Source organism: Eleutherodactylus coqui, chromosome 11 (genome assembly GCF_035609145.1).
Source record: "Eleutherodactylus coqui strain aEleCoq1 chromosome 11, aEleCoq1.hap1, whole genome shotgun sequence".
Taxonomy (NCBI): Eukaryota; Metazoa; Chordata; class Amphibia; order Anura; family Eleutherodactylidae; genus Eleutherodactylus; species Eleutherodactylus coqui.
This window is the reverse complement of record NC_089847.1, coordinates 101,020,932-101,046,783: the sequence shown is the minus strand read 5'-3', so window position 1 is coordinate 101,046,783 and position 25,852 is coordinate 101,020,932. Positions and strand designations below refer to the sequence as shown.

At 41.9% G+C, this 25,852-nt stretch overlaps 2 protein-coding genes across 4 annotated transcripts in view; one reads left to right on the top strand and one right to left on the bottom strand.

Moving 5' to 3' along the window:
- RAB3IL1 (RAB3A interacting protein like 1) overlaps nucleotides 1-8,790 on the top strand; it is a 43,517-nt gene extending 34,727 nt beyond the window's left edge. For both annotated transcript variants that reach the window (XM_066583163.1, XM_066583162.1), the window contains one exon: nucleotides 1,295-8,790. In XM_066583163.1, coding sequence (XP_066439260.1) covers nucleotides 1,295-1,377 — 83 coding nt within the window. In that variant the 3' untranslated portion in view covers nucleotides 1,378-8,790. The remainder of the gene's footprint in view (nucleotides 1-1,294) is intronic.
- A 14,082-nt stretch (nucleotides 8,791-22,872) lies between these two features.
- Nucleotides 22,873-25,852, bottom strand: part of FADS2 (fatty acid desaturase 2) — a 108,469-nt gene continuing 105,489 nt past the window's right edge. For both annotated transcript variants that reach the window (XM_066583156.1, XM_066583155.1), the window contains 2 exons: nucleotides 24,362-24,487; nucleotides 22,873-23,036 (listed from right to left, as the gene is read on the bottom strand). In XM_066583156.1, the coding sequence (XP_066439253.1) occupies nucleotides 22,985-23,036; nucleotides 24,362-24,487 (178 nt within the window). In that variant the 3' untranslated portion in view covers nucleotides 22,873-22,984. The remainder of the gene's footprint in view (nucleotides 23,037-24,361; nucleotides 24,488-25,852) is intronic.

Below are 25,852 nucleotides of genomic sequence, written 5' to 3'. Positions count from 1 at the left end.
CTGCTTGTGACCATTTTTTTTAAAATCCCAGACAATCCCTTTAAGGGCTATAGACCACTTACCCACAACTATATCCAACATACACTTGGTTTAGGGTTATAAATTGCATTTGAGGAGCATATATCACCTGCATTTCTTTTTGCAAGTGGTGTCAAAATTGTGTATGGAGCCATAGGTCCTCGGGCGGTACCCAAATACTCAGATGGTCAGTCTACATCAGCACTGAGAAAACACAATTCCCTGCTGTTGCCTTATGTGTGCCGACAGCAGAGTACAGACTGCAAAATTTGCACAGTCCCTCTAAAGTCTCCATGGACAGCACACAACTGAAGACAAGTCTTGGGATAGGCCTGTTGGGCAAGGGTGATAGTGGGGACAACAGTTAGTACGGCATGGGTGCAACTCAGGATGTCCTGCAGGAACTATCTTGTTCCATCCCTCCCCGCAGTAAGATATATGCAGCACGGTGGTTAGTGGACGGACTGGTACAGACCATTTTAGGCATGAATGGTTGCTCCAGAACAATAACTAATGTCTTTATTGACTGCCCAATTAACTTAAGGAGCAGATCAGGCAGCGCTGAGTCGGAGGAGGGACTGCAGGTTTTGAAATGCCGTCTCTCTCTTTCTGGTTTACCAGCAGAACTGGTCAGTGTCTCCTTCTCCGTGAAGTGGTAATTGAGGCCTGCATTTGAAGGAGCTGCTTGGGTGTAGCCCTGGGGTGCAAGAACCTCATCTGCTCTCTCCTAAACCCATTTTTGCTTCTAAAGGCAATGACTTAGGTAGTAGTTATATATCAGAGTGCTGATCATAAGATAATTTCATAATGCATTACAGTGTCCCCAAAGGTTCCACACTAAAGCTGCCCATACACATCCAACAATGGTTGAACAAGCAATCGTTAATCTAAGAGCTGTTTCCCCTGGCTGCCCCATAGACATGAACATTTGGCTTGACCGAACGTTCATGGGTATAGGGAGGTAAACTGCAGCCAGACAGCTCTCCTGTTTTGTTATATCCTGAGGAGCAAAAGGAAGGATCAGGCATCAAAATTCAATATGCCTGATCCTATTTTTCCTGGGGCTCATCTATCAAGGGAAAGTTGAGCTGCCCTCATAGACATTAGTGACTCTTCTGATTCCATTGTTGTTGGCTGGTCTGGACAACTAAAGTCTAATGTGTATGGGTTTTTTTTACAACTAAAATGGCAGTTTTTTTTATACCTCTTGGTTGTATTATTTTGGTTTTTTATTGCACAAAGCAAATTTTAAAGCCCTTACTTTCCACTTGTGCAGCGGAGCTGATATTCTGGGAAATTATGAGACTTCGACGTGAGATGTCATCTGCCAAACTTGGGTTCTATCCCAATGAGTTATAATGGTATTAGAAGAACTTGGACCATTGGAACAACACTTCAAATTCAACACCAAACTGCTGCTGTGGGTCAAGTGAAACGGGAAGTCACAAGTGTGTGCTTGTGAAAACACAACTGGATCTGTGTGGACTGTGAGTGAACCCCTCCTACATGGTACAAAACTCAACTATTTGGAGAGAAAACATGGAATACAGATATCATTACAGACACTTTACGGGATATTTTCAAATGATCGAGATGGGCGCTAACCCACTGCAACTAATGATGTATTTGCTTCTAACATTGGAATTTGCACAAGACTGATGAAGTCTAACATCTGATTGGTTGCTTTGGATTGTTCTACACTTACAATTTTTACTTCTCTGTTAGGGAATGGCCCTGTGCATATCACAGGGTGCTTCGCTATTAGCTAGAAATTAGGGCTGTTTCTGATACAACTATGTTATATAGCACCTGCTTTGTGACAATATGTTATGTCACTGAGGTGAAATGCTGCTTCCTTAGTCTTCTTAGAAATAGCATCAAGTGCCATTCTCGTGCAATTACAGTTTATATCTCTTGCCACAAAGTAGGAAAATGTTTCACATTTTGTTTGATTTCTAGGCCTTCAAAAATATTTAAAACAACATTCCTGGAAAATTTGGTCAAAGCATGCCACAGGGAATCTCTCCTTGGTATTCTTTGATTCTGTGCACCCGGTACCGCCCCCGCAGAACCAGCATTAGGTCTAACTCAGTGTAATTTTACCGTTTTCAAAGATCAAACCATTAATTTACTCTAATCCGGCATCTAATGAAATAGAAATTTCCACATGCCACAATTGTTGAACTAATGGACAAGACTGGAAACTGAGCTGAGAACACCAAATGACATGATGACATATCTTCAGACCCTCTTGTATTCCATCAATGTCACTAATACAGTAGCTTTTTCCATTCACTTTTCTGTGAGTAAAATAGCTAATTTCTGTAAAGAAAGAAATATTCCCAATATCAAAGGTGTACATAGCCATAGAGGCTGTAGAGGCCGTTGCAGCAGCTATGGGGCCCAGGGGTTGAGGGGTCCACTCAGGTGCAAGAACATTATACTGCTTTGTAGGGAATACCAAGTCGGCGGCTTTCTACTATCCAGCATTACTATGTGGGTTTTCTGATATATGGCGCTACTATGCATAACTTTCATTATAACTACTTTTCCTGCTGTTTGAGTTCCCTATTATTAAAGTGTCAAGAAAGAACAAAAATACCAGTGCTCAAGAGTGCTACAGTGGGTAATCTAGAAGGAGTTTTCTGGGCAAATACTATTGATGACCTATCCTATAGCTGCCCCCTTTCAGAACCACACTTCAGATATCAATCTTTCCTAAATTGATAGATGACCGATACCCACCATGGACACTAGATAGAGTGGTAGTTTATTAGATCCACATATATATATCAATGAAATACAACGTGGTTCCTTCCAATAAACTACCACTGTATCCAGTGTCCCTAACGGCTATAGTTAATCTGTTGGTTTTGGAGAGATTGATATCTGAAGTGCAGACCTGGAAAGGGGCAGCTAGGAGTACCTGTTGCCCCCTCCACCTACTCATATTTGTCATGTTCATAGTAGTAATCCTTTATCTTTTGGTACCCTTGAGCGCTTGAATCCTTGTTCTTTTTCTCTGGCTTGATTCCTTCCACTGAGGACCACTGGTTTTGCGGAGTTGCATCCATGCTCTTCTGGGAGATGTCCAATTAGGACAAAGGTCTGTTATGATTCATTGATCATTTATTTAATACACTGTTTTGGCTTCTGGGTGTGAAGCTGGTCCCTATTTGGGGTGCCACCGGTCACACCAGGTGAGTACTACTTACTCCTGGTACTATACATCTTTGATTGGAGCGCTGTCCATTTTTTGAAGGGTTGGTTTGTTATTAAGCTAGTGAGAGCTCATCTGATTTTGCCATGGGGCACTTCGACTTGTAGTTATGTCCCTGACCACTGAATATTTATAAATATTTTTACTTTGAACCTCTAAATAATCCTCTGTGATCAATCTATTGCATATTTCCAATGAGTTTTCATATATTTGATAATGGCCAAAAATTAATGGAAAATGGCCCAATCGATCATCAAATGCTTTTCAGTTGGGTTCCCTTCGTCTATAGTAATCAAATGTATTAGTTAATATAAATGACAATACATGAGTATGTAAGTCTATAGATCAGTTATTGAGTAATTGCAGAACCAAACTAATTCTGTGTTCCTGATTAAGATTGTGGCACTTCAATTGAGAGAAATGGCTAAGGAGCTGATAATGAGTGTTATAGCCCTTTATGGCCCTTAGATAGTGTTATACATCAGTTGTAGGGGTTTTGGTGGACTTCTGGTTCGGTTTGAACTAATTTGGACCAAACTTAGCTTTTTGAAAAAGTTTGGTGAACTGGCCAAGCCAAACTTTTCAAGAGTTTGCTCATCTCTAGTGCTGAGGGTACATTCAAAGTTCAGAATTCACGAATATCTAGGGAGAAAAAATTTGGGGACAAATCGGGCCACAGTGCTCTTTGGAAAGTATCAGTCCTGGTTCATAGTCACAGTTCATTGTCATAGTTTGTCTCTCTTAGTCATAAGTGCCCATTCTTAAATTCAGTTCTTGACTGAGGTTACTCCAAGAGTTTCTGTTCATAAATATTAGACATAAATGTTTTTGCCATTTTGCTAAAACAGTTGATTTCATGTATTTAAGTACATTTTTGGGTGGACTTTTTACCTGAAGGATTGCTCCTTATATGGATCATCTAGGTTGGATTTCTTCAGCATTTATCTATGATGATTAATGGTTCTTGGTCTTGGTGGCCGATGGCAAATTAATGTGAGAATGTGAATGTTTTGGCAGAACCAACTCGTTTTAGTTGATTTTCTCTGTATAGGATTATCTCAACCGATGATGAACTATAATATGTTCTTGAGATAGTGGGCCAAAAGCTGCCAAATTTCTGTCTACTTTGCGTTTCCTATTCCCTCCTCTTTATGGCTATGTAACATTGATCTTGAGCACACAAGTCAATCACCTTCTCTACAGCCTGTTAACTGTACACCAGCTTTCTGCTATTCACTGTGACTTTCTTAAAGGAAACTATTTTTGTACTAGTCTTGAAAACTCTTCTCCTGACACTCAGTAGTGCCGTCTCCATCTCGTTAGCTTTTAAAAAAATATTGTTTTATTTTTTTAATTAATTGTACAGAATGAATTAAGATTGTCAGACATACTGAAAACATCAACTGTGTATTAAAAAGTCTACCATATACTGCAGGCTGACCTCATATACAGCTATTGAATTTACAATGGTACCAAAGTATACAACGGGTGAGGTTCCTATAGACGCCACTACACATTTATAGCAGGTAAAAAGGTTACTGGTTATCCAGCAAATATCTTTAGTGATAACTTGAGTTTAAGTGTTTATCAGAGGGCATTACTTAGTAATACATAAAACTGAGGTTCCAAATATTTGTCACATCAAGACAACCAATGTCGATGTCAACATCATAGAGAGAACTGGGAGAGAACCAATGCAAAAAGTTCCAACATAGTCCTGAATTTCATGGTCGCCAATTTATTTGGACAGGTACCGTCTAATACTATTGATTTCCTGTAGTGCCTGCTTACAGCTAATCACGGGTTTAAAGATGTAGGTTTTATTCTAAGATGGGGCTGTCCAAATGTGCATCCTCTTTAATAGGTGCTCGAATGAGGCCTCTTTTGTTGTTAAAGTCAATCTCCAGACAAAAAAATAAAGACTAAACCAACCTCATGTTGTTCTTTCAAGGGGTTCCCTGTTTCTCAGAATGAGGTAGGTGTCAGGACTGAAGCAAAGTCATTGACCATTTCCTGTATAGGGCAATGCTGAACTTCTAGTAAGTGAGAATAAGCAAAGGAGACAAAGCAAATGTTCATGTCCAAGATCAACCTGCCCTAGATCACAGCGGAAATACAGTGAAATTTCCGCGGCGGAAGATTCTGTGGCAAATTTTACACCATTTCTTCTATTTGGTGTGGCTTCGGTTGGGGATCTGCCGTAGATTTCACCCCTTGAATTTTAGGTTTTAAAGTGGTTGTCCAGTTGCTGGACAACCCCGCTTCAATAGGGCTGCGTGCATTAAAATAGTAAACTGAGATATAGTTACCCCTCCACAGCTGCTGGGATCCAGCGCTGCAGCCTCACTGTGATCCCGGTGATTGTTGTGACAGATGATGTCACAAGAAATAAGGTGCCTGGTGCAGCCAATGAGAGTCTGCAGCATCACCATTCGTTCTCTTGGCATCGGCATTCACATCCTGAGCACCATGGTGCCAGGAGTTCAGCAACATGATACTGCAGACTCTTATTGGCTGCAGTGGTCATGTTGTTTCATCTGACATCATCTGTCACAACAATCACCGGGACCACAGCTGATGCAGCTAAGGGGTAAGTATATCTCCGTTTATTATTTTAATGCAGGCAGTGCTATTGTCCAGTAACCGGACAACCCCTTTTTAACCCTTTCTAATCCAATGTCGAACATTCTAATTGAAGCCTATACAGCTCCTATGTAGGAAGACGTCTGAGAGGGTATACTTACTGCATATTGTCTGCTACTCCGCAGTAAGAGAATTTTCGGCGCGTCACATACTACAGTCCTGGCTTTAGCCAACAGAAGACGTGGTTGTATAAAGCCCCCTAGGGAACCCTAAATTTAAAATTGGATTGAAAAGGGTTAATGTTTCTGTCTGGGTTATTTTATTAGGCCACAGTAATAGTGGCACCCAAGATTCTGTTCATGTTCTGTCCGATGCGTGGGAGAGTGGACATTGCATGTCCTGCTCTTGTTCGTGAATCAGACCAGAAAAGGAGATGCTGCGATTTTTTTTTATACAGATCATTGGCCATGGAAAAAAAAACCCGCTGGCCTGAAAAGCCCCATTGATTCTGTCTGAATTTACTCAGTTACAAACTCAGACAGAACTCTGATCTAAAACTCGCCCAAGTGAATAAAACTTTGGAGGCATTAAAACTCCTTTTCTAAAGCAAATGGCTTGGGCAAATACTTGGGCCTCCTGGTATTTAGCTGTTCCTACTAGGGGACTTTGTGGGTGGCAGTACATTCTGGAAATGTAGTATTATATGGCGCCCCTTTAAATGAGCTGATGACCATGTAATACAAAGTTGCATTGAGTTCTTTTTGCCTTCCCCATTATCTGTTGTATCAATGACTTGAGCACCAAGGGAAATTGGTAACGAGGCCCCTTACTTACCATGTGCCATATATAATACTGCTGTCTTTACATATGGCAGAAGGGCCTTTGCCCCCCTAAGTTACCAGGCCAGGGTGTGACTACTGATAACTGTGATCTATTAGCCTAAAGCTATCCTATACACTAGACATTTTACACACTTAAGAGCTATTCAGTCATTATTTTGTACTAAAAACTAGATATCCCCTTTCTAGACCTGCTTTGGCAAATTATAGGGACTCACTCATTCATGGTGCTTTTAGTACAGCAACTGTTAAACTATTGTTTGAAGAGAAGCATGAGCAAGCAATGGCCTTCAGCAGTGGTAGAACTACTATTTTCAGCATGTCTAGTCAACGCTTATAGCACCATAGCAGCTGAAAAGCAATATGGCGCCTGCATTTATAAGAACATGCATGTATTTGTGTATCATTGTACCTGAGGTGTTAGTTCATTTATACGTGGGGGTACCCAAAGGAAACAGGAATCTTCTTCTGGTGGGTGGGCTGTTACTAGTACCGGCTTCTATTGCTAGGTGAATGTCTGCAGAGACGGGATACCAGCCAACATTGTTGGGGAAGGTTGTGTTTGGCTCCAGTGATTTATTTTTCAATAAGATTTTCCCCTGTGTTGTGATGGCCAATTTATCCGATCAACATGTGAACAATGTTCATTGGTTCCTTAGATGTGAGATGGATAGTGCACTCGGAATCTCAAACTGTCAACCAAAGTTAATTGAAAGTTTTGAAAAGGTTGCGTCACGATGTACGGAGAAGACTTCCTGATTTGTGGGAAGCAGGTGACTGGTTCTTCCATGATGATAATGCATCTACCCACACAGCACTGAGTGTTAAGCAATTTTTGACGAAAACCATCCTGACACCCCTGCCTCACCCTCCATATTGACCCAATCTCATTCTGTACGACTTTTTAAATAATTTCCCTTGATTAAAAGAGACCTCGAAGGAAAATGTCTTGCTGATGTTGAGGAGATGAAACAAAGAAACGGCACAAGTACTAGAAGACATCAATGAACGATGAGTTTAAAAATACTTTGAGCAGTGGAAAAAAAGTTTGGACAAATGTATTACTTCAAATGGAGGGAACTTAGAAGAAGTCCTTAAACGAAGGGAACTTAGAAGAAGGCCTCACATGGAGGGAACTTAAAAGAAGTCCTTTAATGGAGGGAACTTAGAAGAAGCCCTCGCATGGAGGGAACTTAGAAGAAGTCCTCTAATGGAGATAACTTAGAAGAAGTCCTCTAATAGAAGGAACTTAGAAGAAGCCCTCTAATGGAGGGAACTTAGAAGAAGTCCTCTAATGGAGGGAACTTAGAAGAAGCCCTCTAATGGAGGAAACTTAGAAGAAGCCCTCTAATGGAGGGAACTTAGAAGAAGCCCTCTAATGGAGGGAACTTAGAAGAAGCCCTCTAATGGAGGAAACTTAGAAAAAGTCCTCTAATGGAGGGAACTTAGAAGAGGTCCTTTAATGGAGGGAGCTTAGAAGAGGTCCTCTAATGGAGATAACTTAAAAGAAGTCCTCTAATAGAAGGAACTTAGAAGAAGTCCTCTAATGGAGGGAACTTAGAAGAAGTCCTCTAATGGATGGAACTTTAGAAGAAGTCCTCTAATGGAGGGAACTTAGAAGAAGTCCTCTAATGGAGGGAACTTAGAAGAAGTCCTCTAATGGAGGGAACTTAGAAGAAGTCCTCTAATGGAGGGAACTTTAGAAGAAGATTAAAGTTTCAAAACATAAAGATTACTTTTAATAAATGAATTCCTGTTTCCTTTGGGCGCCCCTCGTATATGACACGTTAGTAATTTGACATTCCATACAAGGGCTATTTGCTGGCACAAATCACAGGCCCTCGACATTCACAAGGTATTATTATAACCGGTGATAAAGCACAACCTCCTGATTTTTGAAGTAATCTATTTGCATTGTTATCTCATGGAAACTTTCCATTATCCTGCTACATGAGTGTGTTTCATATCTGTATCATACAGCCATTTATATGTCGTAACAAAGGGGGGGGGGGGGAGGGTAATGTTATGCTGCAGACCACCCTTTGGGGTGTATTACTCATTTACCAGTATTATGCAAGTGATATAGATATTGATCTATGAAATTATATTAAATGATTTCTTTATAACAAACTGTGGACATTTTTTTTTATTATTGGTCAGCTCACAATTTTCAGTACTTTTCCACTGTTGGCATAAATCACGATTTCTGTGTTTTTAAGCTTGACCTTACAGGCAGCATTTGCACAGTTTATCCACAAGGTGTCACGGGAGTGTAATTCACTTGTACACTTTTAATGTGATGTTCTGCTTCCGCTCATATAATCTGCCAATGTAGCTTTTTTTGTAATAGATTTTAATTTACCTTTTTGTGTTATTTTTTACTCATATTTTGCTGCAAAATTGAGACATATAAGAATATCAGAGTTGCTGCTTGCATGAATATGAACTCTTTCTGTCCAATGGAGTGCAGAACCATTACAAATTTTGCTATAGGGGCCAATGGTTACTTGTTATCCTGCTTGAAACACCATTTTTATAAATATTTGATATTTTGTGGCTTCTATCCTTTACTTGGTAATAGTACCAAATACATTTAGAAGGATTACAGTTTTTACACTTCCTTCCATTATCACTATAGGATGGGTTTATCAGGACTGAATGAGACACATTTTAGTTTCCTGCTGCTGGAGTCTAGATAGGCAGGATGCTAACACTGGGAACAGCAGAGAGGAGAGTATAAACATGTAATACTACTATGTGATACTTAAAGTCTGATATATCTAGCTCCATTTAACCCGTTCTTGATTTCCAGAGACCAATAACCTAACTGATTTAAGTGGTTATCTGTCATTAGTGGCATATTGCGATACCAATTTCCAATCTGAAAGGGTCCATCCTGAAATCCTTACTCTTTGTTAGAACGAAGTAGAAGAGCCACTAGGATCCATTGTTGGAGTGTGGCGATGTGTGCTTGATTTCAAGTGTGGTTGTTTTAAGTGTCTGTGACTTACAATTGGGTAACTTTAAAGTCGGGGGATTTTGGAAAGGGAGTTACTTATATCTATTAATTGTTATTTTTTATTTGCAGAAATTACTTGATTACCTGATTTTTATCTGTACAATCCCCATTTAGAATGTGCTCCGTGATTGACAATGCTGCCAATGCTGTACCTTCCATGCAGTCCTTGAACAGCTGTCCATTTGGGAGCCCAGATCCTGGATCTAAAGGCGCAGCTTGCAACACTGAGATCCATTGGTAACCTGGAAAGGAGTTTGCTGCGCACTGAGCGGGCACTCGCTGGGATAGATGTGGGGTAGATGCTAGTTTTGAAAACCAGGCAGCTAGCTGGGTGACAGAAGGAGGGGTAGGGGGGAAAAGATACCCGGAGGCTGGTTCTGAACTGGTACACCAACTGGTATCCCAACAAGTTTTCAAAGTTGGCAGATGAGGGAGATGCCATTATAGGGTTATCACTGCTGCAGCACAACATGGCCTCTGACCACCAGGGGGATGTCTGCTCCAGTAAGAACGGGAATAGGAGTGTAGGGCAAGCTAAACAGGTCCTGGTAGTGGGAGACTCAATTATTAGGGGGACAGACAGGAAAATCTGCCACAAAAACTGGAATCAACGAACTGTGTGTTGTCTTCCTGGCTCTCGAGTTTGACATATCGCGGATCAGGTTGACAGATTACTGGAGGGGGGTTGGTGCACATTCGCACCAATGACAAAGTTAAAGGTAGGTGGAAGGGCCTTAAAAACTATCTCAGGAAACTAGCATGTAAGCTTAAAGCAAAGACCTCCAAAGTAGTATTTTCTGAAACACTACCTGTACCTCGTGCCAAACCAGTAAGGCAGCGACCTCTTGCATCATCTATGTATACCCAGGACTGTGACAGTAACAAGGGGGCGCCCTACACATCTAGAGGAAAGAAGGTTTTTACATCAACATAGAAGGGGGTTCTTTACTGTAAAAACAGTGAGACTGTGGAACTCTCCTGCCTGAGGACGTGGGGATGGCTAACTTACTAAAAGAGTTCAAGAAGGGACTGGAGTGTTACAATATTATATGTTATAGTAACTGATTGCTTCAGAAGGGTCGGAGATCCAGAGATTATTCCGATTGCCGGATTAAAGACGGATCTGATTCCATTGCAAGCGAGTTCTTAAATTTCCCCCATTGCATCAGATCTCCAGAGCATTGCATGGCAAAGTACGTGGAGGTCAGTAGAGCATAGCTACAAGGAGATACGGTGTATACAATGTAGTGGGAACACAGTTCTCCTTAATATGATGATGGGGGAAAAAAAGATCCAACTGATAGCGGTGACTCTACTGTAATTCGCTAGTTGGATGTTGGACTTTAATACACATCACACCACAACTTGGCCAAGAGTTTGTCCTAATCTGACTGCAGCCTGACAGATCAAAGTCCCATGATTACATTGAGTGCCATGTGTCCCTAAATATAAAAGACTGCGTGTTTCTAGGGAAACATGAGGATTCCTCAACCTGATATACGAAATTGCTGCGGAGGCAAAAATAGAATCCCTATTGCATTTATCTAGACAGATAGGTGCGGAATTATTGAGGGACCTTTCGCACGTACACCTAGGATGCACCTAAAGACACAACGTAGGGCTAAAACAGAAGAGCGCATGCGCAAATACGCTTGCCGCTACGGAGCGTATTCGATTTATTTATTCTCTGATTTCAATGGGTTCATTCACATTTCCGTATTTTGCGAGCGCATTTCAGACGTGCAAAAAAAAAAACCTGCAGCATGCTCTACTTCTCTGTACATTGGCGCACCAAACAGATGCAAGATACACTGTGTAGAACACATCTGGGACTCATTAGACATTTCATGCAGTGTGTCTTGTTTGCAGCTTGCAAACACTGCGCTGAAGGATCCCTTAAAAAACGTGGGCTTAAATTCCAGTGCGGAAAAGCTTTCTGCTGCAGAATTAGGCCGGTCTTACAGTGGCAATAAAACCGCACGATTGTCACAAGAGAGGCGTGAGTGAGTACAAATGTAGAGTTACGCAGGAAGCTCCCATAGACTTCTATGGAAACAGAAACAACGTACAACGCTGGGAAGAGAAGACAGCTGGCTCTAGTTAAGCATAAGCAGTCATACATAGGATTTCTGACAATCCATGGATTTCAGTGCTGCAGCATTTTTTTTTTTCCAAAACGCAGCAACGGCCCATGTGAACGGCAGAAAATACGCTGTTAAAGTTCAGGACGGCAATTCTTCATTCATGCTATTTTACAGCGCGTATAGGCAACCGTAAAAACGCATACAGCCGTGTGAATGAGCACTTAGGAGGAGGTTGTATATATCAGTCTAAGACAAAAGGATCATTGGGGTAACTTATACGAAGTTTATTAAAAGGCACAAGGCTCTTATTAAATTTGGCATATTCTGAAATGTACTTAAAATCAGAAAATGACATGTCCACTTGCTGTTAGCAGCATAGATATGCGCTGAAATTTGCACCATTTTCTAGCTGTAGATTTGGGACTCGCTAAGACCAGCGTTAGGGTTCCGTTAGAGCTTTCCATCTCTCTGGTCCATTTTTGGAGCAGAGAAATGGAATAATTTTAAAAAATGGGAAAAATCTATTTCCTTTTTCCCATTGATTTCAATGGGCTTAAAAAAAACATGGACAGCTCTCAGTTTTAGGGCTTATTTAGACGACCGTATATCAGCTGGGTTTTCACGCCGAGCCGATATACGGTGTCCTTGCCTGCAGGGGGAGGAGGATGGAAGAGCCAGGAGCAAGAACTGAGCTAACGCCCCCTCTCCGCCCCTTGCCACTATTTGCAATAGGAGGGGGCAAAACAGGGGCGGAGCTAAGCATTGATGCTTAGCTCCGCCCTGTCCCGCCCTCCCATTGCAAATAGTGGTGAGGGGCGGGAGCTTAGTTCCTGCTCCTGGCTCTTCCATCCTCCTCCTCCTGCAGACAAGGACACCGTATATCGGCTCGGCGTGAAAACCCAGCCAATATACAGTCGTCTAAATAAGCCCTTACTTCCATTTCTTTAGGTTTCCGTTTTTTAACGAAACTAATAGCGCAATGTGCAGTGCTATTTGTTCCATTAAAAAAATGGAAACCTGAGAGAATGGAAGCAAACAGGGAGCTTTCCGTTTTATAACCCATGGGGATTTGAAATAAAAATTGAAATGTTTAATTCCATTCCTCTGCTTCACAGAGAGAAAAAAAGTCCTGCGGCTGCTTTCATACGGGCGGAATTAGCATGCCATCCACACCTCAACACACTGCAAATTCTGCACCAAGATCTGCAGGGCTACCTACAAATTTTGATGTGGAACTGAAAATGGCTTAAATCAGGGGTGCAACTTTTTAATTGCCTGTGTGCAAGTAGCCTAAATTTGCCACTTTTTGTGAAAGCAGTGCAAAAAGTGAAATATTTGTGAAATGTGCAATTCTTTGAGGCTTAGTTTATAGCAAAAATTGGCAAAAACTGATTAATAAATGTTGTGTTGTGATTTATATGTTTGGACACTTTTTAGACATGTCCGACAAGGGTGTGGCTTAGTGGAAAAGGGGGCTTGGCCTAAATGTGCTAAATTGCACCAAAACTTACATAAACATTTTGGAGCAATTTTTGGTGTAAACTATAAAAAGTAAACTTAATATAAAGTTAGACTAGACCGTCTTAAACTTCAACAGATTCATCATCCAGCAGTGCCGCTGTGATAGATCTGGCACGTGGAAAGCCTGTTGGGTTATAATTGCACTTTTTAACTATGAGACAGTATTAGTAAATGTGTCACTCAGATACTGGAGTGCGATTGTGACAAATTTTGCAACTTTTTAAAAAAGCCTCTTAATCCTTTCCAATCCAATTGGTATCCTGGTTTTCCTAGGGGGCTTACTCTATTTCTGCCATTATACAATGGCGCTATATGCTGTCTAAAGCCAGTACTGCATGAGGCGACATGTTGGAAAGGCTCTGACAACAGAGAGGCTGGCAATATGCAGTAAGAGAACCGGAACGGACATCTTCCAACATCGGAGCTGTACAGCCTTAAATTATAATGTCTTCAGAGATCAGACAGTGGATTGGAAAGGGTTAAAGTGGCACTTCACTCAAAACCCGCCTCCTTTTCTGGACACTTTTGAAAAGTGGAGCGAGCGGTGTAACATCTGTTCTTTTTAATACAAGTCAACAAAAAAGGCGCAACTTACACCAGAAATCCGGCACAACACCAGTGATAAATGTGCCCTGATAGGGCCGTTTCTTTTCTACACTGGTGTAGTTAAGCCCGGAACCTGATGTAATGCTCAGTGTACTTTCGAAGAATACTAGGGCACATTGATTACCAGTGCTATGCCAGTATAAGTTGTACTTTTCTTTGCTGCCAATCAGTTTAGAAAGATTTACTATGGATTTACGCCAAAAAGAACAGATGTTACACCACTCACTCCACTTTTCAAAAGGATTGGGGCATCGGTCTTCCACTGCAGGGAGTGGGGCAAAGGGAGCCATGGCATTCCTCCAGCGGTGGCAAAAATCGGAGCATGGCAGGGCAGTTACCAGGCAGAGTAGTAGGGGGCTGGGAGTATACTGCAACTACATAATTCTTAGGTTTCGTGTAACATCACTCGACCACATCTTGTTTTTCAAACTTGACTGAACGGTCAACAAGGAAACATGAACTTCAGACAGCAATTGTACGCAATCCTGGTCTCATGAAGAGTCATCATTTGTAAATGGTTCTATTTCACAGGTTACCAAGTCCACTTTCACCCCATAGGCCTCATTCCCCTGGCTCCAATATAGCAGCAATATGGCTCTAACTCCACTTGCTATCATGTGACTCCTCTCTCGAGTTGGAAATGGCACCACCTCACTCCAGTAGTTGGGTGGTGTGACTCCATATTCTAGAAATATCTAAAGATGCGACATATTTATCAACCTTGTACACCATTTGATAAATCTGTTGCACCTTCAAACTGGAGAAGGGAATAAAAGCTGCCAGAAAAGTGGCATCAGAAATTGCCTTTATGATAAATTCCCCCACTGTGTGCTCTGAGGAGGAGATATAGGAGTTAACCATTACTGTTGTACTTGACCGTTGTGTTAATTGGCAATCTTTCTTCTTCTATTGACCTTATCAGAGTCTCTGCTGCCATTTGCGGGCGATGACCCGATGAAGAGGTTGAAATCTAGAAAAGGTCAGTTTTGTTCTAGACATGACTATGAAATGCGGCATGTGGAAGAACGAGGAACCTAATAGGGCAATTATTTTTGTCAAGCTCAAGACTGAACATGATTTCTTGCCTAAGGGAAACCTGTCAGCAGAATTTGCTATTGTAAGCCCAGACCACCGCTGCAGTAATGAAAGTCCTGTTTTGCTTGGTACTTATTCTGTGTCCTGACAAACGTGAACCTTATTAATTGGAGTTTGAAATATTCCCTGCGCTGAAGGTAAATGATACGTAGCGCTCTGGTGGGCGGGCTGAACCGCTCAGCTTAGAGTCTGCTTAGCCCTAAAGTATGCTCCTTTGGCCTCCTGTGATGTGGATGATGAATTAGGCATCATCCACGTAGCGCCTAATGCCAAGCGAGTGCACCGTGAGGTTGTTAAACAATGCATCCGCAGATGATCTGTCCCTTTTGGGGGCAGAATAGTGTTGCCCATGTGTGCATGCGCTGACTACCTCATAGAGCACCCGTGAGATTTGCGAGCACTATGTGGATGACTCCTAATACGTCATCCACGGCACAGGAGGCGAAAGGGTGTGCTTTAGGGCCGAACAGGCTGCAAGTAGAGACAGTCTGTCCTGCCCACTGGGCAACTCTGCATCATTGACATAAGAAATGGATAACCATGATTGATAAGGTATACTTTTATACAAATAGAAGACTTTTATTAGCACAGTGGTGGTCTTGGCTTACAATAGTAAATTCTTCAGATGGGTTCCCTTTAACCAAAAAAGTTTTTAATGCCACCTGCTCCCTTTAAGGTGGAACTTTACCTAAAACTATTTTTCGATATGTCATTTGAAAATGTAATAACATAGAGGATCGTTGATCCATTTTCTACGAATCATTGGTGGACTCCCAACACAAAGACCTTCATTGTCATCCTCTCCAATAAATGACTTGCATTTGATGCACATTTAAAGCAGCCTTCATCAGAAATTGCATCAAATTGGTAGCGTGTGCCAAAATGTGGCGCAATGGACCTGAACATTCTCCGTAAACACTTGTTGATTGGTTGATGTTCTGAGTATAAAGAAGACAATTTTCCACTGCATGTTGAGCCGACTGATGCAGGACCAAAGGTTGAGAGGATTGGAGTCTGTGCTGCCTGAAACCAGAGGAGGAGAAGGCTTTTGGCAGTCCTGGCTGATGGAGCGTTCTGCTAATGGCAGTATGAGAGTAAGTGGGAAATCACACTTCTGATCTCAGATTAACTTTTGAACTATCTTCAGTCAGGAGAAGCTAAGACATTCAGTGCTGCCAACTGTAAGTGAGGCCGGCCACTAGGACGATTGTAGGTGTGCACACCAAAAGGTGGAAATAACATAGCCAGCAGGTTTGCTGCACCAACACTAATTGTATTGAAAAAGATTGAACTGTGGGCTTTGCCCTTAATCATAATGCGCCTAATACATGGAGAGGTGCATGTCTGTTCATGTATGAAGTGCATCTCAGCACCTCCATGCACCTACACAGAAATGTACGCCACGTCTGACCTGGTGTACTTTCCTGCCATAATTTACACCAGCTTTTGGTGCAAATTATACATCCACATGTCGCTCCGAGATGGGTATGCCCCTCCTGAAGGCCACGTCCACCGCTTTCTATAAAAGAGGCAGGGCTTCTGCAAAAAAGCTAAAAAGTTCCCAAATTTTTGCAAAGCCTCCAACTGTGCAAAAATTTGTGACTGTTTTACACCAGAAATTGGCTTTGTAAGTATTTCCCTTTATGCTTTGTTTACTCCATCTGCTGCATCGTATCTTGAGACTTGTGCCGCCGTCCCTTGACCTATGACCCCCCCCCCATTCTTTAACGTAAAGTTTTATAGTCTGCTATGGAATTTCAGTGCACATTTTGCAGCCATAATACCTAAACAATTCCGCAATGTGTGAACTCAACCTTATTGACTATCTTATAGGTTCGCACGGCTTCCTTTGTGGGAGCTCCACCGTACATAAGGGGTCATTTGTTCCCTTGCACAGCTTGGAGCTTCTATAATTTGTATCTCTCTAATGTGAATCAGAATTAACGAGTTCTTTCTATTTGTCCTCCTCTTCCGCACATCACGACTGTTTGAGCTATAAATATACGAGGCATCTGGCGCACATGCTAATATAGTAATCATGCAGAGAACCAGCTCCTGATTTAGCATCCTCATCACTCCTGGGTTTTGTGCTTCATCCCGTTTCTATGGCAACAGTTGGTGACGAGAGAACCAGCGCCATGTGCTCCCACAGACAGATCTGACAAGCGAGTGTGGGCTGCAGAGCCGGGCTGCGCTCCTTGGAGAATTCTACTGAGGAAATAGATTGCTGAAGCTAGGAGGGAGGGACGCTGGCGAGGTTACACAGTAGGGGCTGGCTGATACATTTTTGGACAGGGGCAAATACCAGCATTGACCCATCAGTAGTGGCTCCCCCTAACACTGTATTTACATGAACGATTTTCCCGCGCAAGTTCCGCCTGATTGTGATATGAACAGAACTTGCACAGGGAAAGAACCCATCCTCAACGAGTTTATATACATGATCGATTTTTCCCTCAGACCCAAAGATACGGAGGATCTGACTTTTAGGTTTTGTGCTGTCTCGCACAGCCGAACCTTACTTCTTCCTCTGGCTTCCTCACTTAGGGAACAGTGAACGGAGCCTGAGCGAGGTTCGGCTGTGCGAAACAGCTCACAACTTTGGAGTCAGGTCCCCCATGTGTGTTGTGAGGTACTCTTGGCTCTACCAGTGTCTGGACCAAGGGTGGGCTGGACCTGGGGGGCACAGCAGCTGGACATTTAGGTGTAGGGGCCTGACAGCTGCAAACATTTGTTTGGGGCATGGCCTGGGGAGGCTCATGCCCCCCTGTCCCTCAGCCAAGCCTGCCCCTATTACATGGTATTGGTTTTATACTGCAGTGGAGGCGATCTTCATTGTTTTCACAGAGTTTACAGGGATTGTATCACGAAAATATTTTTTTTTATATTGAAAACTATTAGAATGCCAGCTGGATCATAGGGATGTGTCCTGGGTCAGCTTTGCTGTACTATAAGCTTACCTAAGGCTCTGTTTACATCTGTGCTCGGGTTTATGTTGTAATTTTATGGGTTTAGCTGTAATTTTGGTGACATGGCCTAACAGGTTTCCCTCTTCCCGTGCAGCTAGGATGCAAAATTGGATCACCATCTGCCAAACCATTTTCATTCTATATGGGTGTCTCCACACTTTTGGGACACCATATATGTATTATCTGGGATGTTGTTGTCTTATTTCCTGATAGTTTAGTCTTATACTGGTGCAACATCCAATTGTTGCACTTCTCTGCTGCCATCTAGGGGTTAGTCAGGGTCACCTCTGGTTTTTGATGTTGAGTCGCCTTCATCAGGGTAGGCACTCCACTATAGGTAGGGTTTCCTTGTATCAGTAGGTTACGGTCAGTCCCCCCTCCCCAATTTTTCGTTTCCTTCTATACTATTTTGTGTTTACGGACACAGAATTACATTCAGCTCAGACGTAACGGGGAACTCACTTATGAAATGTGACACGGACAGTAAAGTCATTGTCCATAGTAACCGATTACACTCCATCTGTTGTATATCATGGAGTCTACCACTGGTCTATGTGGATGGAGCAAGACTGAGGTCTTTGGGCAGCTACGGTTGGCAGGGTCTCGTACACTCTCCAGTTGCCCAACGGCTCCGGGCGACATGTTTCTTACTAAATTTCACAATTATATCTATAGAATTCTAGAAAAAAAATGACACGGAGACGATCTGATTTTGTCTGAAAATGTATTTTTCTAGCAATTCCAGTAACACAGCCTCTATGCCTTGCACTCAAAAATCAGCAAATATATTATTTCACTATAGAATAGCTATACAAAGAACTACTGTACATCCTTATCTTCAGCAAACTAGAGAAGGAAATTGACATTTCCTGAATAAACAGTATCATTTACATTCATGTTTTCATTAGACCTTCAAAAGAAAAGTTCTGTAAAGAGAACAGCGGAGGTTTTCGGTGTAAATGAAAATACATAAAAAAACCCTGAAAAATAGCAAAATCAGACCGTATCTTATTATGAGACATTCATTTACCAGGATAATATATTGCTTTTACATAGAATTGCCATATATAACTTAGATCCAAAAGTTTGTTCAGTTTGATTTGATCTTCTGGGGTCAACTGTATCAACCATTAAATTAAGTGCATTTGGTCAGAACTTGTCTGATATTAATACATAAAGGTCAATACCACAGCCGTAATGCAATGGATTACAAGTCTCTGTGCCACCCACCAAAGCATAAACAGAAACTCATCATCATATACTTTGATTTAATGCATCACAGAGGTGTAGCTAGGGAAAAGGGCTAGTGGGAAGACTTCCCTTGGTGCTGTGTCCAAGGAGGTGCCAGTAGGCATCTCTGCCTTGACCAAGGTATTTAGATACAGGGCTAGGGTGGTGAGCTAAATTTCTGTCTCGGTGAAGGAAAACCTAGCTACAGCTCTGATGCTTGAAGGTGGGCACTTCTATTCTACCTCTACAGATACAGAATATATAAAATGGATATCCAGATCATTAGGAACCATCTAAAAGCACCATTCGAAAAAGGCAATTGCCTCTACTGAAGAGGCACTAGTCAAGTGCAAATTACTGGTCATTGTCCCAAATATAAATGCCGCAAGCAAATCTGAACTGACTCTCTAACCTCGGCCAAGTGCATGAAGTCAACCTGATCTCATTTCTTATTACATCGTAGGGTACAGACTGGATGACTCCAGAATAAAGATTCCAATGGTCAGTATCGGCAAGAGTCAAGAATGTTTTACCGAATATTGGTGGAAAGGTCCCACCATGTACAGAACACCAACATGTCAATGTTATTATACTGATAGACTACACAGACAGGAAATAGATTAGTGGCCATTTTGAAAAAAAAGGTTTATATGCAGACTGGCAGTGTAGCAAGCCTAATAATACTGGGTAGACCATAGAGCAATGTTATAATTTATCAGGTCACAAGAATGTAACCTAATGTGTTTCTTGGAACTGGTAGTGAGACCATTGAAGTTCTAACTTTGGTAATATTAGGAAGTTACATAACTAGAGAAAAAGAGCAATCTCTGTAGGTCTCATATTATAAGGGTGCTCGGGTGGGGCGGGGGTGAGCGGCGGGTGGCAGGTGGTAGCGGGGGGGGAGAGTGAGAGAGATATCTCTCTCCTCCCTCCCGCCGCCCACCCTCGCCGCCCCCCCAAGCACGCTGTGACCAGTAAGCAGTTACTCGAGTAGTATACTGTGCTAAGACCATGCTCGTGTGAATGAGCTGACCTAGTAGTCCATTTATGGAAGCTTGTACTCTGTCTAAGTAACGCTTGAACAGGCTTCCTCACCACCAAGACTTTTCTCTTAGAGGGATTTTCCGAGTCATTTCTTTTATAATAGTTTTGGGCTCCCTGTGCCCAAAACTATATAAAAAAAAAAAACTCACCGCAGAGTTGGATCACCATTAGGACAGTCCAACGCTGCGGCATCTAACAGGTGACATCACGTAAACCAGCCATGTGGGCCTCTAATGTAGAAGCCCTGAGACAGGTTTATGGAACATTACTGATAAGATCCCTACTAGTATGGTAGCTTGCGTGGTACAATGGGGTCTATTTGACCCCAACCTTGTTCATTGCAATCCTGCACTATGAAACTGGTACCACACAAGGGTTAAAGGGAATGAGTCATAAAAAAAATGTGAATATTTGCAGAGAAAAGTCCAGCTCAGCCAAGGCTTGAAAGAAATCTTTAAAAACAATGAACTTTATTGATGATCCCAAAAAATATTAGGAAAAGTAACCACAGCACCAACGCTTTTCCGACACATTTCTGGCACCAACCGGTGCCCTTAGTTGTGCAATAAAAAGAAATCTACAACCAGAAAATAAAATCAGATTTTAAAAAATCTAATATATTTGGTTTTAATTAGTGAATAATTAGTATTATTTTCAGGACAGTTTTTTAGGTGGCAGTTTTGTAAGTTTTCGCTCAGCCAACAGAATAGCTGCCTCATCTGTTAATACTTAATGAGTGCCTTTCATGTAGCAAATGGCACAAAGAATAGATTACTACTATAACTACTACCGCTACTCGTAGCAGTAAAATTACCATATATACTCGAGTATTAGCCAACCCAAGTATAAGCCGAGTCAATAAGTTTTACCACAAAAAACTGGTAAAACATATTGACTCGAGTATAAGCCTAGCTATACTTACCTCCCAGCTGGCGTCTGTGTCCCCGGCGCGATGGTCTCTCCACTGTGTAAGTAAGCGCTGTGATTGGATTGAGCGCCAGCCATCACAGCCATTCAGTGGTGTCATCCACTGAATGGCAGTGAATGATCGAGCACTGGCTGTGATTGGCTGGCGTTCGATCCAATCACAGTGTTTACCTACATGGCGCGGACGACGGGGGAATTCAAAGCTGAGCAGGGAGATGACAGCAGGGAGAATTCTCAAGCAGCTTGCCGCACCGCCGAGGAGACCCTCATGCCAGGGACACAGACGCAGGCTGGGAGGTGAGCATTGCGGGGTTTTTGTTGTTATTTTTTTTACCTCACCCGAGTATAAGCTGAGGGGGGCTTTTTAGCATAAAAATATGTGCTGAAAAACTAGGCTTATACTCGAGTATATATGGTAATATTCATGAGGCTACATTACAGACAGAGAGATAATAATGGAAAATCCAGTATTTCACCCAACAAGCAGCATATGTGGCACATAAACCAGTGATGAATATTGTAATGGTAAATTTTCCAATATTTCCTCGTCATTTTAGTTAGATTTAGTGGTGTGTGAAGCCATTTTTAAAAAACTATTAAAATAAAAAATGTTAAAAAACTTAATTTGGTACATTATAACTTTGGAATTAAAGCTGCTCTGGAAATTTATGAAAACTTACCCCTAATGATAAAATATGTAGTGGTCTTTTTTGTTCATTAAAATTATTCCTGAGGACAACTCTAACTCTATATGAAGAAGTGCCATTGTAAATCCCATGGTAGCTAAGGTCTAGATGGCCCATTTATAACTCTTGACCTGGTTTCTCGGCACAGAAGGTTAGACAACGGGGGAGCTATTTCTCTATGCACCTATGTTTCCATGTAATATACACTACCCACACAGCAAACAGTAAAAAGAAACCAGCCCTTCCTACGATGCTATTGTCAATGACACAATAGTCCTTTCTGTTGATATGTAATATGAAACGTAAAAGTAAGAATAAGCTAGTAAATCTAGAATTAAGTGATAGAAGGTCATTCTTTCAAAAGATTTCTTTAAATAAACCTGTAAATTATAGACATCTCTATGGGTTGACTCTTGACTTGCCTTCAAAGCCACCTCTCTGTTCTCCAGCTGCTAGCTGCCACTCAACTTACTAGAGATCCATCCATTGTCTCCATCGTTCCTCGAAACCATCTAATGTCCTTTTCTCAAATGCCACTGTCAATTGTCTTGAAATCCACATGCTATAGCTCATAATTATTGATATATATGCTTGCTGTCTTCTTCATTGATTCGAACAAGTTCTTCCTCACTTTGTCTTTCCCTCATTACATTTCCTCAAAATCCTAAATATTTTGGGAGCTTCTGCAATTTCTGTTCTTACATTCTTTATGAAGATTGAAGATAAAAAACTAACATCAAACCCATCTTTGTGCTATGTGGTGGGGCCGAAGAATCTCAAAAGGGTTCAACAGTAGTCATTTATTTACAAATTTAGAATTAAGGATATTGGGGGGAAAAATGAATGGTCTCAGGTGCAATAATGTCTTTTTTGTATATTTTAGTGTATCATGACAGAGTCCTTTAAAATTAAGGCTGAAATGTAGACAAAGTCAACCATTCACCTCATCAGTGCCAGGGAGATCTGCAAGGCTCTGCAGTGGACTAGGTCATCCTGGCAATGAAGATGGTAAGAACACACAGAAAGCTCCCTCAACTTAAATTTGAGGCAGTTTATTACAAACCTAAATATAACAAATATAGGTGTGAATTGTGTTATTGTAAGATCAGTGATCCTCCTGGACCGAAAGAATCCGGCGATGAGTCACTTGTGGAGGTAGGCATCTAACCAAAGGTCGCCTGACTTTCTTAGGGATCTAGAAGAAAAGAAAAATGAGGTGTTATGGAAACCTGGTGAAATAAATTAACCCTAAACCTATGCATGGTGGATATCTTTGGATATTTTCCATATTGGAAATCTATAGTACAATATTCTGGGACCAACATCTCTGAAATCAGTGGTGCTCTATTGACTGAATTGAAGCGAACCTCACAAACCTTTACTGATATGACGTGTCGGATATAGTGGGTGGATTTCTCCTACAAGATTTTATCTTATTCTGAATGATAAGGGCTTCTGCCAAGATGGTGTTTTCTATTCATATGCCCTATTAGAGCAGTTGAACATCATAGAGCAAGGTTCCCTGCTTGGTATTCTCCTCTATGTGAATGGCCATCCTACAATACGGCATTTCCACTGCAGAGGCAAAAGGTGGCACGGAGCAACCTTGAAGGGACAACTTGAAGACGAGAAGGGATTGTGTGCCCATATACGCCCTGTGGTGCTCTTGCTGTCTATCCATGCAGGTAAAGCTGAACCCTATCCTGGTTTTCTTTTGTGCCTGTCTCAGCTTAACTGAAGATGGGGTCTTTGCCCCAAAACATGTTTTTATTGCTGGCTATTTTAATAAAGAGTAGTTGGACAATATTCCTTCCTGTCTTCAAGCTATCTCTAGGACCTTGTGCCGTGTCACAAGTTTTTATCGCTTATTGCACCTGCATCCTTTCACGCCGACTCAGTAGAGCGTCTACCTGGTTGGCAGCACCTCCATATGTTTCGCACCTATTTACTCATCCTTCATGGCCTGTATACAATATTTTAGGCCTTATCTCTCTTATAGGTATGCTCTACCCTCTTTTTCTTCTGTACCTAACAACTGCAGAGAAGATTGGAGGCTGGCCTTGGGTTCTCCCTGCGGCAAAAACGGCTCCTTTTGGAAGTGCTGATTTGCGGATTCGGTGCATTAAGCTGATTGCCCATAGCCCTACATTCTAAAATGGGTTGTGCATATTGGCACAACCCTTTAAGGAAAGCAATGCCTGTTTCTATGGATCAATTGGCCAGTTTGTGATGTTTGGGAGGAGTACTCGTATATCTATAGAGAACCCTGTACATATGTGTTTAAACATATCCATACACCCCCAATACCCCAATCCCTTCTACAAAGATTACATGTAAATCGCAATGGTGTCAGCAAACAATAGTCAAACATTACTAGAAAATATATTAGAAGAGTTGAAGGATTAGACATGGTTGTCTTTCTTTCTAATCCTTGATTATATAGTCCTAGAGGTTCCTTGATGTGTCATTATAGAACTAACACAGCCAAAGTTTAAGAATTCTATGAACCATGACTCTTACCCAACAATATCACGCATCGCTCCATACAGTGTCTTCTCCTCGTAGTTAACATTATACTTCTTACATAATGATCGCACAAGTGGGGCAATCTTGCAAAAGTTGTGCCGAGGCATGGTGGGGAACAGACTATAAAAGAGACAAAAACACATATTTGGCAAATTGTGTGCTACAGTTTTAAAGTGTAAATCAATATTTCAAAGCAATTTCTTAAAGGGGTTTTCTAACCATAAACTAATGTGTAAACAACAGTTCTTCATGCCACTCTGCCCACCCATAAAGCCAACCATGTACCTTTGTAATCGCATGTACCCCTACATCCGCCTATTTCCTCTCCTATTCACAGCCCATGAACCTTTGCATTTGGCTTCTCCAGTCCAGTCGCCCCTTTAACTATCTCTTTACTGCCCTCAAACCATAGTAATTCGACCCATTTCTCACTAGAGTTTATTTGGGAGTCGGCACATGTACAGTAGGAAATACTGCAAATCTCACTGCACCTGTCCAAGGCAGGTAGAATCTTGTCTTATCCCTCAACCCTTATAATTTGCAAGAAAATGATGTCACGAAGAGATGGAAGAAAGAGAAGTGGACATGACATGTGCAAAAGGATAAAAATTTACTGGGGAAGTCACATGACCAGTTTAGAAAGGAGTGGATCGCTCTATATTTCAAAATACGTCCATATAACAAAAATGTTTTATCTAGTATTGCTCATTGAGGCCTCGGTCACACGGGCGTTTTTTCCCGCGATTTGCACATGCACATGCGATCCGCGTAGATATAGACCCAATGCTTCGCAATGGGATCGGTCACATGTCCGCTTTTTATGTGGATGTGCGATGAATAGGACACAACGATTCGCAGAACGTGCCTATCTGCGTTCTGCGCATCGTTGTGTTCTATATATGCGCTCAATGGGGCCGGCGGCAGCAGCGCCGACCCCATTGAGAACATATACTTAAAGATCGTTCTCCTCTGCCACAGCTGTAACAGCTGTGGCAGAGAAGAATGATGTTCGCCCATTGAATTCAATGGAGCTGGCAATACACATTATAGGCAAGTCACAAGTGAGAAGGGAGTCTCCTTCCACACGTTGTGTCCGATTCTGCCAGTGGTCATCAGGGCCCTTTCTGTGTCACTCAGCTTCCAGTCACCCACCCCTTTAGTCCCTCGGTAAATGTTACCTCCTGGCTGCGCCCTTGCAAAGGGATGCGGCCTCTGCCACTTTAAGAGGTGCTGGTACCCTGCACTGCCTGGCTCCCTCACTACTGTTTACTGCATCACTCACCATGTGGTGCAGCAGTAAATTGTCTTTTATATAGTGCTTACAACACCATGAATGTTTTTGGACTTTTGGAAGGGGCGGGGCTTAGTCTATTGTTCCTTATTGAGAGGGCTGATCTTAGGGGAAGGTAATGCGCTAGTCATGTCACCGCCACATCACTGAGGGTGCAAAACCTCTTCTTCCCACTGCTGACAAACACATCTTGT